The 13,600-nt window shown below is 34.8% G+C and overlaps 1 protein-coding gene across 2 annotated transcripts; it reads right to left on the bottom strand.

Moving 5' to 3' along the window:
- Window positions 1–295: 295 nt before the first annotated feature.
- Window positions 296–13,598, bottom strand: RpL35 (Ribosomal protein L35). 2 transcript variants are annotated; one of them, XM_081741577.1, is made up of 4 exons: window positions 13,452–13,598; window positions 8,228–8,364; window positions 5,609–5,690; window positions 296–497 (listed from the first exon to the last, which is right to left on the bottom strand). In XM_081741577.1, the coding sequence occupies exons 1-4, from the start codon at window positions 13,452–13,454 to the stop codon at window positions 348–350; spliced, it is 372 nt and encodes a 123-aa protein (XP_081597703.1). In that variant the 5' UTR covers window positions 13,455–13,598; the 3' UTR covers window positions 296–347. The 2 variants fall into 2 exon arrangements, with proteins under 2 accessions (XP_081597703.1, XP_081597705.1); XM_081741579.1 differs by lacking the exon at window positions 13,452–13,598 and adding an exon at window positions 13,304–13,437.
- Window positions 13,599–13,600: the final 2 nt, after the last annotated feature.

Below are 13,600 nucleotides of genomic sequence, written 5' to 3'. Positions count from 1 at the left end.
AAATATATATCATGATATTTTGATTGCTATGTGAACCTACGTAACATAATTATTAATTTCCAAAAGAGCAAACAGTCAATCTATCTTGGGAAATATGTAATACTTCACCCATCCACGAAAGATTTATTTCATCTTTTGGTTCAAAGTTTCACTAGTAGCAGCAGTAATAGCAATGAGAAGGGGAGTTCTACAATTAAACTGAATATCCTTATTCCTATAATTAATATTGAATATACGTAACCTTAGATAAATGATTCGCTACACTACGTATCTTGATTTGAAATGAAAAGAACTATTTCTGAAGTTATTGAACTTTTTTATTTTTACACCTATACAAAACCATTTTCTCATGCTCTCACAGCATATGTCCTTGGAGGGAATGCTCGCAACTTCCTGATCTCTTTCTTAGTTTTCAAACGCTTCTCGTGCTTTGTCAGTGCACGTCGGAGAGAACGGGTCTTCTTTGGTCTCAAATCCAGAGGCTTATACTTCTTATTCTGAAACAAAAACATACATTGGAGTTTTAATTACAATACACCAAATACAGTATCAATACACTACATATATTAATTATTATCTTGTTGTTTGAGGTTTATAGAGAGGCAGTATGACATGAATAAGTTACGAATCTGAACCCTGAATTTTAAGCCAAGAGAAAACAAATACATACACTCCAATCGAACATTATTTGATTACTTTGTTCTACATATTTAAAAGTTCATCTTTTATACAGTTCGGTTTTCTACAATATCAAGTGCCAAAAGACTATGATAAGAAAAACTAGTTAATCACAATGTTGATTGTATTTTTAAGATTATCGTCAAATCATAAAGGAAAAAAAAAAAACTACTCGCATTATTTTAAATAGTTTATTTTCTTAAGTACTATTTGTTTAATAAGAGTGTAGATATCTTAGTTACAACTCAGGAATACCTTATAAGAGGTTAAGAAAAGAAACAATATCGAAAATGATGGAAATAGATTACATAAAAACTTACTTTTTGTCAGTGTACCTGACTTTGAACACCTCTGTTCACATAAACCTACACTGCCTTCCAGAGACGAAGTCCAAAAAAAAGTTACTCTAGATTCTTACAAATTCCCTTAGATCGGACTCATTTTTCCTGAATTTTTGTCAGAGAAAGGGGTGGAAATTGAACGATAATACTTCTGTATGCATATTGTAATTTCGTTGTAGATTAAAACGTGGCTGTCACTCGGGGAAATTTTAAATCGTAAAATTGGATACATAATTTATATTTTTAATCTAGAGGATTTAAAAAAATGGAAGTAGGAACACATCATTAACTACAAATATTGTATACTACCATGATTAAAAATTTGGTTTACGCGATTTGTTAATTGATTCACTATGAATTCAAGTGTCTCCAAAACATGCCCTTGTCCAGTTACCCTCCATGGAGCCAAAATCGAGAACTACCGAAAAAAGCAGGGCAAAAACAAAGTCACAATTTTCGTTGATGTATAACACTAAACCGACTGCCATTCATCAACAACTGTGTGGATTTAACAGTAAAACTGCGATAAGTGAAAATAAAGTGAGGCATTGGCGCCTCATGTTTAAAGATGGCCGCTCAGACATTCATGATGAAGATCGAAGTGGGCGGGCAACAGAACATTAACAGATGTTTGAACTCAGAATCTGGGAAGCCGGCTTGGCAGGTGACAATCACAATTCTGTCCTATCATTGGCAATTCTGTTTAATGGATGGATGATCTATTGCCATTACGGTAAAGAAAATAAAACACACAAGGTAAGACACTTACTACAACTAAAGAGGAAAACGAATAGACACAAGTTATGATGTGGGCATGTGAAGAATGAACGAAAAGGGATGAATTAGTGATATGTCTATTTTGTCTCTATTTTAGTTTATGTAATAAAACTGGCAATCCTCCCATAAAAGGAGAAATTTCGCTATTAAAAAAAAATGTTAGTGATAAGTTATTCTCACTTATTTTCCAGTTCACAACTTAATCATTGTATAATACGGTGTTCCGCATGCACCTGTTGCCAGGAACAACCATTAATCTGTTTATGATGGTTAGAGGCGCCCCTTGAGGTTAGTGGTGTCACCTTTAGTAACTGATTATTGTCTACTTTTTATCCTTAAAACTAAATCATTTTAAGATAATGAAAACAAGATATCCTCGTGATGGGCTTTTAAAAAGATGGTTCTGCACTGAGAAGAACTGCCAAGTAGAGCAGATTTCGTTCTTTTACATATACGAACATTAAATTACTATTGCAACAGAGACTTATCATGGAACGGAGGAATAGTAATCATACTATAAAAATTGTTACGTGGACAAGTTTCATACTATCGTTAACCCTAGAACTGTTGGGCTGGGTCTGTGAGACACATCTACTTATATTTTAAATAAAATTTTCAACTTAAAGTTAGCTGTTTGAGTTGTAACCTCCTATACCTTCCTAAAACGACCGATAAAACACGCTAATGTTGCAAACCAGTTTGATTTATTGTTAGTTTCCTTTTAATAGAGCTCTGAACCTCGCGTGGGTCTGTCAGACCCAACCCAACCGTTTACGTAACTATTTTTTCTTTCTTTTGCAAATGTCAAGAATCTTGTACGAAGTTCACTTTTTATTGTGACTACCTATTCGACATTTTGTGTGTGTGTATATACGAACAACATTTCAGTTAGTATTTTGAGCAACTTTAGAACATAATCGAGCGTGAAATAGTTTCCGTGAGTGAAATTCATAGAATTGCATATGACATTCAGTACATTTCAACATAGGTGGTGCCTTAGGTTATGTTAAATAAACTTATAAGCTTCCTTTACAATATTACTTATCTGTAACAACCATACAGGTAAGCAAGTATTATTTTTCTATAATTTTCTAGAAAAGCCCATATAATTTAACAAAAATATGTAAACAATTACAATAGGTTTTTGAAAATAAGCGAAATCACCAGTTTTGAGCTGCAATACATTTTCCTGTTTTAGAAATACTTGTAATTACATAAAAGTATGTTTCTATTTAAAACATATCGGTTGCAAATTAATTATGCAGTTTTATTTTGTCAATACCAAATAGTATCGTAACTTTTTCTGCAGTATGTGGAGTTAAATTTCTGGATCTTAAATTTAATTTTTTGAAAAAGAAACACTGGAATATAATACTTGATGCGCCGAGTACAGTAAACTGATAGTTAAGAGAACAGTGTATTACACATTCCTCCCGAAAGAGAAGCAATTTTTAGATATACTCAATGACCTCTTACATTCCTTGATTGGTAATTTTAATACTGAGATTTGCTTCCTTTTCTTTTGGTAAGGCACCCCTATCTTTGTTTAGACAGCAAAAAAAAAAAAAAAAAAAAAAAAAAAAAAAAAAAAAAAAAAACTCACATCTGAAATAAAGATATGGACACCCCACTACAAGAGGAAACAGTTCTATACGAGCGCAGAAAGTGACAGAGTTCATCGAATATGCACCAGAGGACAGTAATATATTCTCTTAATTGCACTAAAATGTTACATTACAACATAATTTACAACAGCAGTTATTGGTTAAATTTAATAAGCTGTACTTCCAATCAATGCGCAGCCAACGTTAAGAGGAAAGCAGTTACGGGAAAAATTACGAATATTGAACAGTATAATAAAATCAGAACTAGATTTGAAATCTGCGAGAAGTCTTACAACACAACATTTGATATTAGCTGAGTTTCTCATTTGCAAGGAGCTATCAACATTGTTGTTACTAAACACATTTAGCTTCATCCTCTACTGACGAACTCGATTTTATATATATAGTTCATCGGAATTATCCAAGTGTAAATGCAGTAATTTATTTTAAAGAATCGTATCGCTATAAAATCATACATTTTTCTTTGCCTCACAGAAAGTTAAACGAATTGGCAATAACTCTCCACTTTGCAGTAAAAAGAAAAAATCGCACAATTATTGGATGTATTCAATCGTAGAAATTTACTGGCGAACTGAAACTAGCAGCAGAAAGAAAGCGAAAATATTTTTAAGCTACAGAAACATAAGGGAAAAAATCGGGTAAATTCGATGCAAAAACAGCAACAGATTCTGAGTATGTCGATGTTAGGAAAGGAGGTTCAGAAGTTAAATATATAAAGAAGGTAAAATATACAGTGTATCATTTGTTGAAACTTTTAAATAAACAAAAATTGCTTAATTTTTGTACCATGCAAATATCGACACAGGGGGATATTGTTTGGGATTCTCCGTGATACCACAAGGTTAATAGCAATGAATGCTCAAGTTTTTTTTTATGGCATAGTGTTTTCGTTGTTGATGTACTGGAATATATAGATTCTTACCATTTATCGTCACTGAAGTGCTATACACGAGTATGTAAACAGCCAAACAATTTCACAACAAAACTCAAAAATCATCCTGAAGAAAGGTAATTGGAATGTGGTTAAAAATAAGATGAGAAATTAAAAGAAAAACTTGATTATCATTACGGGAACACATCCAGATCAGTATTATTTTAAATGAGTGTATCTTGGAACAACTGCCCAAATTATGAGCTTACTCTATGGAATTTTCTTACTTATTAATGGATTCGGATTAGCCCGAAAGAATGTAACTTACGCAGTACGAACAGTAAGTACAATTGCACAGTAAGTTTCAATTACTTACAAGAATTGCAAAAGTGAATGGCTGAACCGGGACTCGAACCCAGTTACAATTACGCAGAAACATGAATGCTAGATTATCCTAGGAATCTCAAGGGGGAGGGGAATCCTCGATATCACAAGGTACTTTGTTTTTAAAAAGCAATCCAACAAAATGTTATTCGTCTCTTACTTTCTTTTAGTATTTGTTAGTTACAGTTACTTAAACAATTTTCTATTCTATTGTAGTGTTAAAAAAAAAAAAAAAAAATCATAAGTAGCTTAGAAAATACATAAATGGTCCACCCCATTTCGGACTACCTGGACCTATTTCATTTGAATATCATAAATTTAATCTACGTACAAAATTATTATCTGGACAGAATATCAAAGGTAATAAAATTACCTTTGATATTCTGGCCAGATAATTTTGTACCAGATAATAATTTTATCTCCCATGTTTCTGAACTAAATGAAGTATGTGTTTGTTTTCATGCACTTTGTCAGCTCGGTATCAATGTAGAATATAGCAGTTTCCTGTAGAGGAAACGAAATAAGTCTCATGTGTTTTATGCAGCTACGAGGGTACATGGATGCTTACACGCTAACAAAATATACGGTAACTCTACCTTTAATTATAAACTAGCTGAACCTGCGCTGTCTACACAACATTACACACATGAGCATGAATCTCCTTGTCATTCCTCAACATTTGCATGTTCCTTTACAGATACAAGTGAAAGACGTCTTGATAAAAATCGGCAAGGGGTACTATAAAGGGGAAATTTTTTCGATTTTTTCCATTATCTCGCAGTTTGCAAGATTTGAGCCTACTTCCGGTTGGAGTTTCTAATTCATATTTGATTAGTGTTTTCTTTCTTCTTGCATGCAGTATGTAATAAGCAAATACATTACATAGAGTAAATATTCTAAACAAAACAAGTCAACAAAGAAATAGCACATACCTTGTAAAATTTCCTAAGGTTCTCTTTTTGCTTCTGATGCATCACAATATATACTCTGGCTATAGCTTTCCGAACAACTCGACTAAAAATAAAAGAAAAAAATATCTTTTAATCCCAAAAATCGTAAGCATATCAAATATATATGAAACAAATTATACCAATTGATATATCGTATTCAAGTTCATAAATATTACACTTTGTTTGAAACGCATATCCTAAGGGAGAAAGGAGTTTAAAGTTTTCGCAAAGAATAACGGCTGGACTATTTGAAATGAAGTGTTTTAAAAACATAACCAGCACTTCAGTCGAGCTGACTTTTCATAATTTCAATTCAAGTACACATCCTACGAGGAAGAAGGGATTCAAATATACATTGCAAACATTTTAAATTGATCTACTCTTCCAGTGTGATAACCGGTCATTTCAGCTACTATTATAAAAAAGAAATCTTTTGAGTTTTACGTCCCACGGTTATGCCGAATAGACTAAAGGAGATGATGATGATGAGAAATGAATGAAATGGTGGAATGAAGTGTGTGAGGAAACGGGAGAACCCCGAGGAAACCCATGCACCAGCGGCGAACGCTCTACCACTGAGCCACCGCAGTCCCCAGCTACTATTATAATAGGAACGAAATATTACTTTTTGTACAATCATGTTTAAAAAACTTGGTGCACCCACCCTTTTATCCATACCAATGGCATGGCAAATATTGTGTAACTTGCAAGCTGCTTCAGAACGTGCCACTAACCCTATGTGTGAAGAGCCCTCAAGAACAATGTTAAATTTTCATTATTCTGTCCATACTTCGTTACATATTTGTCCCAAATTCGTTTCGATATAATAAAGAATTACTTACAGTAAACATAATTAACTATTCAAAATGATATATAACAGCATACGATATATTCGAACTTATGTATTTTCGGAAAATTCTTTAACATTTACCTCTTCAATAGTGTGAACGAGGTAAACCTCACTCAGGATGGCTGAACTGAAAAAGCATTTACACTTTTTCGACCGTGTTGCCACCGACCGGGAATCGAACCCGGGACCGCTCGCACGACTACGCTACGTGGGGCCACTTACTACTGTTTAGTATTCAGGTGTATCTGTAATAAGAAATTGGTAGAGACGGAAATGTAGGTTCACCGCTGAGTATCCTATTGTTATGTATATGGCATCCTAGTATTATGTGCAATATTATGCATAGGAATTTCTGGCACTTCCCATTGTGCTAACTTTGTTGTGGCCTTTAAACGTATTATTTTTCTCATTACCATGGCAGCGAGAGTTCGTCAGTTATCAACGATTTTGTGATACGTTGAAGACTCATCGTTGATTAACTGATGAGAATGCAGATTCGTCTATTATTATGATGCATAGGAATTTCTGGCGCTTTCTATTGTTGGTAACTTTGATTGTGTTGGAGCCTTTAATGTACTGCTTCTATCGTTATTAGGCTAACGAGAATTGGTCAGTTATCAACGATTGTGTTAATGATATAAAATTCAATAGACAATTCCCTCCTTCGATAGCAGTAGTTCTGCTCTCAGGACTTACGATACTTGGTATCTAAGAGACTCATTTATAGATTATCTTTAAAAAAGACGACTCAGGTTAAAATGTTAATCTTCTCTGATGCAATCTCCCCTAAGTATTTGCTGATTATTACGTAATGACACGCAAGGCTACAAGATAGTGGTTGTATTTCTTAAGTATTGTTACGGGAAAGTATCTTCGAAACCTCTAGTTAGTTTTATACTATTTATATGCAGATTAACGGAAAGTGTATGTAATCTCCTCAACCACGAGAATGCTTAAAACAAAAGTACCTTGAGTTTAGACAGTGTTTACCACTTTGTGTTAACGATTCATTCTTTATCATGTTACAAACTGAAAATGTTTATTAACGGTATTGAATACCTGCGCCATTTTCTATATTTTAGCCCACTGGTTTTTATGGGAAATTGTTCTTACGTTTTCTTCTTGAATTGACTGATTTTTCGAATTTAGCGTCCCGTTCAGCAGCGAGGCTATGAGACGTGGACCTACAGATTAACGTGGGATACGAACCACATGAGCCCCCGCCGGCAATTTTCTCTTTTAAACCTACTTAAATGTCCATTACTTTCTGAACATCAACTTCTGTTCTATATAATTTTAATAATCACATTTAGGTATAAAGCAAATTCATACTGAACAAGCCAAGAACGTTTAACTACACTTGAAGAAATCAGCAAAATCACGCCATTCAATGCAGAAATATTACACCATTATAATTTCAATTCATTTCAAAGCAAAAAATCAATGGCCTAAAAAGAAAAAATGGCGTAGGTACTAAATACCGTTACCGTATGTTCACCAGAGAACCAGAGTCGCAGAAAAGAAAGAAAGAAAAAAACGTGGTAGGGCACAGGTTTAACAATTCAATCCCATATGCCTACCATGTTGTACGAAGTCTTTCATACAGAAGTCCTCCAAATTAGTCTTCCCGGTACTTAATGAATGATCGGGATTATTTATTAAGTATCGTTATTCCAATTTTCCTGTTATTAGCTTACGCAGAGCAGTAGAAATTACAAACTAAATAAATAAATAAACAAGTGACAACTTACATCTTAGATAATTTAGAAGCTGCTCCTCCAGTGACTTTGGCCACTCGAAGAGTGGTAAGCTCTGTTTTGAGTTCATCGAGCTGCTTCAGCAACTCTTTTTTGTCCTTCGTACGGAGTTCTGAACACTTTACCTTCCCCTGAAAATAAATTAAAAAAAAAAAATCAGAACTACGAAGCACAAATCACTTAATATGATTTTCGAAATCCACATCTGATGCACAAATTTGACAAGATCTGTAGGAAGATTATGTGGAAATAGGAAAGATATAAAATGCTCCACTCAAGTAACGAAAAAGGTGTTACTGATTGTAGAAACTGTTACCGTGCTGAAAGAGGTATGAAGGTATGCCACTCCCACTTACACAATTGTGCAGACCACTAATGAAGGAACAACATAAGAAAACTTTATTGATCGCTGCAGCAAAATTGTAATGAGGTACCATTAACGGTGTTAGGGAGAGATTTAATACACTACAAGAGTTCCCACCGGGAATATAACTGGAGGCCTACATGCTAAAGTAGCGAATAGCTACTATCAATTTCTCACTATAGAAAAGCCGGTTCAAATTAACAATACGATGGAAACTTTACAGACAAAATCTTGTAATTTAACAAGTGAAGGCACTTATTTATGTAGATATAGAATTTTAAGCAATCTATGAACACAGAAACAGTATTAAAATAAGCGGTTTACTACTATGTAATTGTAATGCAAAGCTAGCTTGTAGTGGAAAAGAGTAATCCCTGGTGGATTTTTCTGGACAATTACAGGGAGCATTCTTTACCTGTAAACATAAAATTACGCTATCTGTCGCACGTCACTTCGAAAATCATATTATTTTTGTGTCTGCGTACAAATACCAATTAGGAGAGAAACATTATACAACGTTCTTACAGAACTTGGAATACCGAGAAAGCTAATTAGATTAATTAAGATATGTTTAAGTGAATCCCAAAGTAAAGTCCGGGTAGGAAAATTTTTGTCCACGAGCTTCCACGTCGAAAATGGCCTGAAACAAGGAGATGCGTTGTCGCCATTATTATTTAACTTTGTGCTGGAATACGCCATAAGGAAAATCAAAGATAGCAACCAGGGCCTAGAGTTGAACGGCATTCACCAGGTTATGGCATATGCTGATGATGTAAATTTAATAGGGGATGATAGGAGAACAGTAGAAATAAATGCAGAGATCTTATTAAACGCTTGCAGGGACATGGGTTTAGAAGTAAATGCAGAGAAAACTAAATACATGGAAGTGCGTCGGGACCGTAATACGGCAAATTGTGGAGGCGTTAAAATATTAAATAATGCTTTTGATAAAGTAGATACTTTCAAATATTTAGGATCAATATTAACAGACGAAAATCATATTCACGAAGAAATTAAATGTCGACTAAAAGCAGGGAATTCGTGTTACTATTCGGTTCAAAATCTCTTGTCGTCGCGAATTCTGTCGAGGAATTTGAAGCTTAAAATATATAAAACGATAATCATGCCTGTTGTTCTGTATGGTTGTGAAACATGGTCGCTTACTCTGAGGGAAGAACATAGACTGAAAGTATTTGAGAACAGGATCCTGAGAAGAATATTCGGACCCAAGAGGAACGAGAATGGGGAATGGCGGAAGCTTCATAACGAGGAACTACATAGTTTATACTGTTTACCCAACATTGTTAGGGTCGTCAAGTCTAGGAGGCTTAGGTGGGCAGGTCATGTAGCTAGAATGGAAGGAAGTAGAAACGCTTTCAAAGTCTTGACTGGTAGACCCATAGGAAAACGACCATTAGGAAGCCTAGGCGCAGATGGGAGGACAATATTAAGATGGATCTCGCAGAGATAGGAATACAAAGTAGAAACTGGATGCAATTAGCTAAGGATAGAAGTCAGTGGAGAGCTTTTGTGAACGCGGCACTGAACCTCCGGGTTCCATAGGCCATAGAGTGAGTGAGTGAGTGAGTACAAATACCAATTGGAGCTTGTACGTAATGAAGTTAACCCCCTCCCTTCCAAAAAAGTTTCTAAATGTATATTGGCAGCATTGATACACGTTATTTTCACTCCTTTGTTTCAGGACTGCTGTTACAGACATTTGGAAGTGCATTATTGAAATAGGACAAAGAATTTATTGACTAATTGTTTGTACTTTAAGTGTGAGAAGTGATTGTGAACACTGCCACAGTGTTTCACATCACAATTGATACAAATATTGTCAAAGGGAGGGAAACATACCCCTCCCTTTCACAATAAGTTCCACATGTTTGTAACAACAATCCTGAAACAAAGGAATAAAAGTAACATGTATCAATGTTGCCAATATAAATTTAGAAACATCCATACTGATTAACAAGAATAATGACCTGTACTGAATACTGATCGGAAACGTAATATCTGTCTAATAACTCGAAACATGGATAACTGTGTAAATTCAAATGAATGCATCAAGAAACAAATGAAGCTGAATATAAATTCCTTTGATGCTGCAGGTAAATAGCTACAGGCAAATGGATATCGATCTGTACCCAGATATTCACATGGTCAGTATCTTGCAATGTTTGGTTTATGTTGAATTTAAAATCGGATTCCACTGAGTGCCCAAAATGGAATTTGTACCGGTAGTGTTTTAGCACATATCTGGACAGTTTTGAACAAATTCACAGAGACATTTCTGTGCGAAATTCAAAATTCAAATTTTACTTTGAATTTTTGAAGTATTATTTTATATTGTACACGTTTTTTTTTTTCAACATACTACAACTTATAGAGCAATCTTTAAGTTTTTCAATACCCAGTGATTATCAAATATTGTCATAAAATGGTTAATATGTGCACTAGAGACATGAAACAAACAGGGTAATAGTATACATGAGAACCCTCTGATCTGCGTTCCCTCTGTGTTCTATTACCACTTCTACATGAAGTACCATAAATTTTCTACGTAGTGCAATAGTAAAAAGTATACATGTGCACAAGACATGCGATATGCGTTAAATTCCCCCTCCCCCCACACATATACTAAACGCAATGTTAACTTGAGAGCCGCATCACAAGCGCATTAATACATGTCAGCGCGCGAACCTTTTCACAGGGAAGCCTTTGTATGTGTGTGTGTGTGTTTTGGTTTGGCTCTTAATCGCCAGGGTTTCAACTGGCGCTGTTCTGAGTTTCAGCTGATATGCGCGGAGCGATGATTTCTCGTCCTTTTCCTGCCGCTTACGAAAAATATGTTTCTTGGTCTATTTGTTTTAATAATTCATGAAGACACGACAATAGTAATAAATGTATTGGAAATTCGCACGTCATGTATTTGCAATCCTCACAATTAAAACCCGAGAGCACGAAAACTATTTTGCTTATTCATTTCAATTGATTAAGGTAAGAAAGGATAAGAAATGAAGTTATTTTCATATATCTACCTGGAAAAGGTCAATCATAAACAGAAACATACGAGCAGCCACCCTCCCACACAATAAATTAAAAATACGATTTTTTTTTTTTTCTAAAAGCACAGCAACTCTACATTGGCACTGAGTAAACCACAGCGAACCGGCAACAATCATATTAACAATTTCTTCAATAGTTTTGTCTGCATATTTTTCTCTTAGTCGAGCGTACAAATTGTTGACAATTTACTTTGCTTGATTTTAAAGAGGTTTTCCTTCCTTGTGTTTGCGATAATACTGAGATGATGATAATTCGGATTCATTCATATTTTCAACTTCGCGCTTAACACTCTTCATGGTTTCAGTTTCAGCACACCCACGTACCCACTCTAACGCACGCGCGAAGACGATATTTGGCAGAGCAGTGTTACTCTCTGCACAAAAATTGTAGAAGTTACATGTGAGTTCCGTTATTTCTTTTGTTTCATTTATCAGCAGGCAATGAAGTTTCTTACGGGGTAGTTACTCTATTTAATTTATATATCATATAAAAATATTAAGCCATTTCCTATCCATTGTGGACGGTTTCTAACATTGACCAATTAAGTAATTTTACTGGTCCTCTGCTTTTGTTATAAGATTTTTCAAGTTTATAATCTTGCAACACTTGCAAGAAACTCGCATCTTAGCTGCCGGCTTTTCACTCCTTTCTTTCCTTCTCTCTTTCCGATTCTGAGTCGTGACGTCATTTTCATAACCCTTTACTAATAAATGTAGTATCATTTATTTTAAGTATTGTTTCTGTATTGACATTTTTATATACTGAACTCAACTAGCTCTTTGAATTGATCTCCTAAGTAATGTTTTACTCGTGTAACGGGAGGAACTATGTAATTTGCGCGGAGTCGCCTGAATTGAAGCTGCGTATCTCGGCTATCAGGATAAGGCCGCGGCAAGTATAGTCATAGATAAAGTACAAGGGCACTACACATGCAGATATAAAGTATAGGTACGTTCTTTATTTTCGTATCAGTCGATAAGTAAATAAAAGTTGCTTTGTAACCCCCTTTGTGTTCGTACATACTCAATGAATAATCCCTAAAAGTATGAGCGTCCTGCTCCTTCGGGAACTGATGCAGCTTCATGTATACTATATCCAATCACTGTACTGGAAAAAATGCCCTTTTGTGAAATCTTGTAGCACACTGTATGGGGACACTTTCAGGAGGAGAGAGGTATTTTTTTTTTTTTTCATCTACCACAGTAATAGAGCTGTGTAACAATTTTTACAAAAATCTAAGATGGCCAGGTCTGATTTTGTCATTTTATTGGTTGACTTCATATTGTATGCTCAATTGTTTTACTTATCAAACCTTCATTTTGTATACTATATTATGGCTAATTCTTCTTGCACTGTACTGTACCATTTTGCTTTACTCATTCAATACAGAGAGAGATTAGTTTGCAACTATCGGTTATGCACGCGCAAATGTCATTATTTTGTCTAAATTATCTTACCGTTTTCATGCAATCTTTCGTTACAAAGTGAAACCTTTGAAAAGTACACGTATATTGAACAGAAACACTACTGGCTTAAATGTTGTTACTTTCATTAGCAATCACACGTTAGTTATCCTATATGGAACTATTCAAAACATGGACATGCATACTATTTAAACGAGTATCTCCACTTACCATCGAAGTTCACCTTGCATAAATACTGCCCTAACTCAATCAGATATTAAACAATGTGCATTTGTTCTAAATTTAGATTATATTCTAGAGCTGTACGAAATACTCTTGGATTCTAAGTTACAACCAAATTTTTACTTTTCACACTTACCATCTTCGTTCCACGCACTGTCCTCAAAGGAAACCACTGTTGCCAACTCGCCAATGTGAAATGTCGCTAGTTCAGTACTCTAAAGTCGCTAGAAGTCGCTAAACGCCTCCTGCCAAGTCGCTAAAAAAGTCGCTATATAATTTTACAAA

Source organism: Thermobia domestica, chromosome 2 (genome assembly GCF_964235325.1).
Source record: "Thermobia domestica chromosome 2, izTheDome1.hap1.1, whole genome shotgun sequence".
Lineage (NCBI taxonomy): Eukaryota > Metazoa > Arthropoda > Insecta > Zygentoma > Lepismatidae > Thermobia > Thermobia domestica.
Note: the sequence above shows the minus strand (reverse complement) of the source record. Positions and strands in the feature narration are given on the sequence as shown.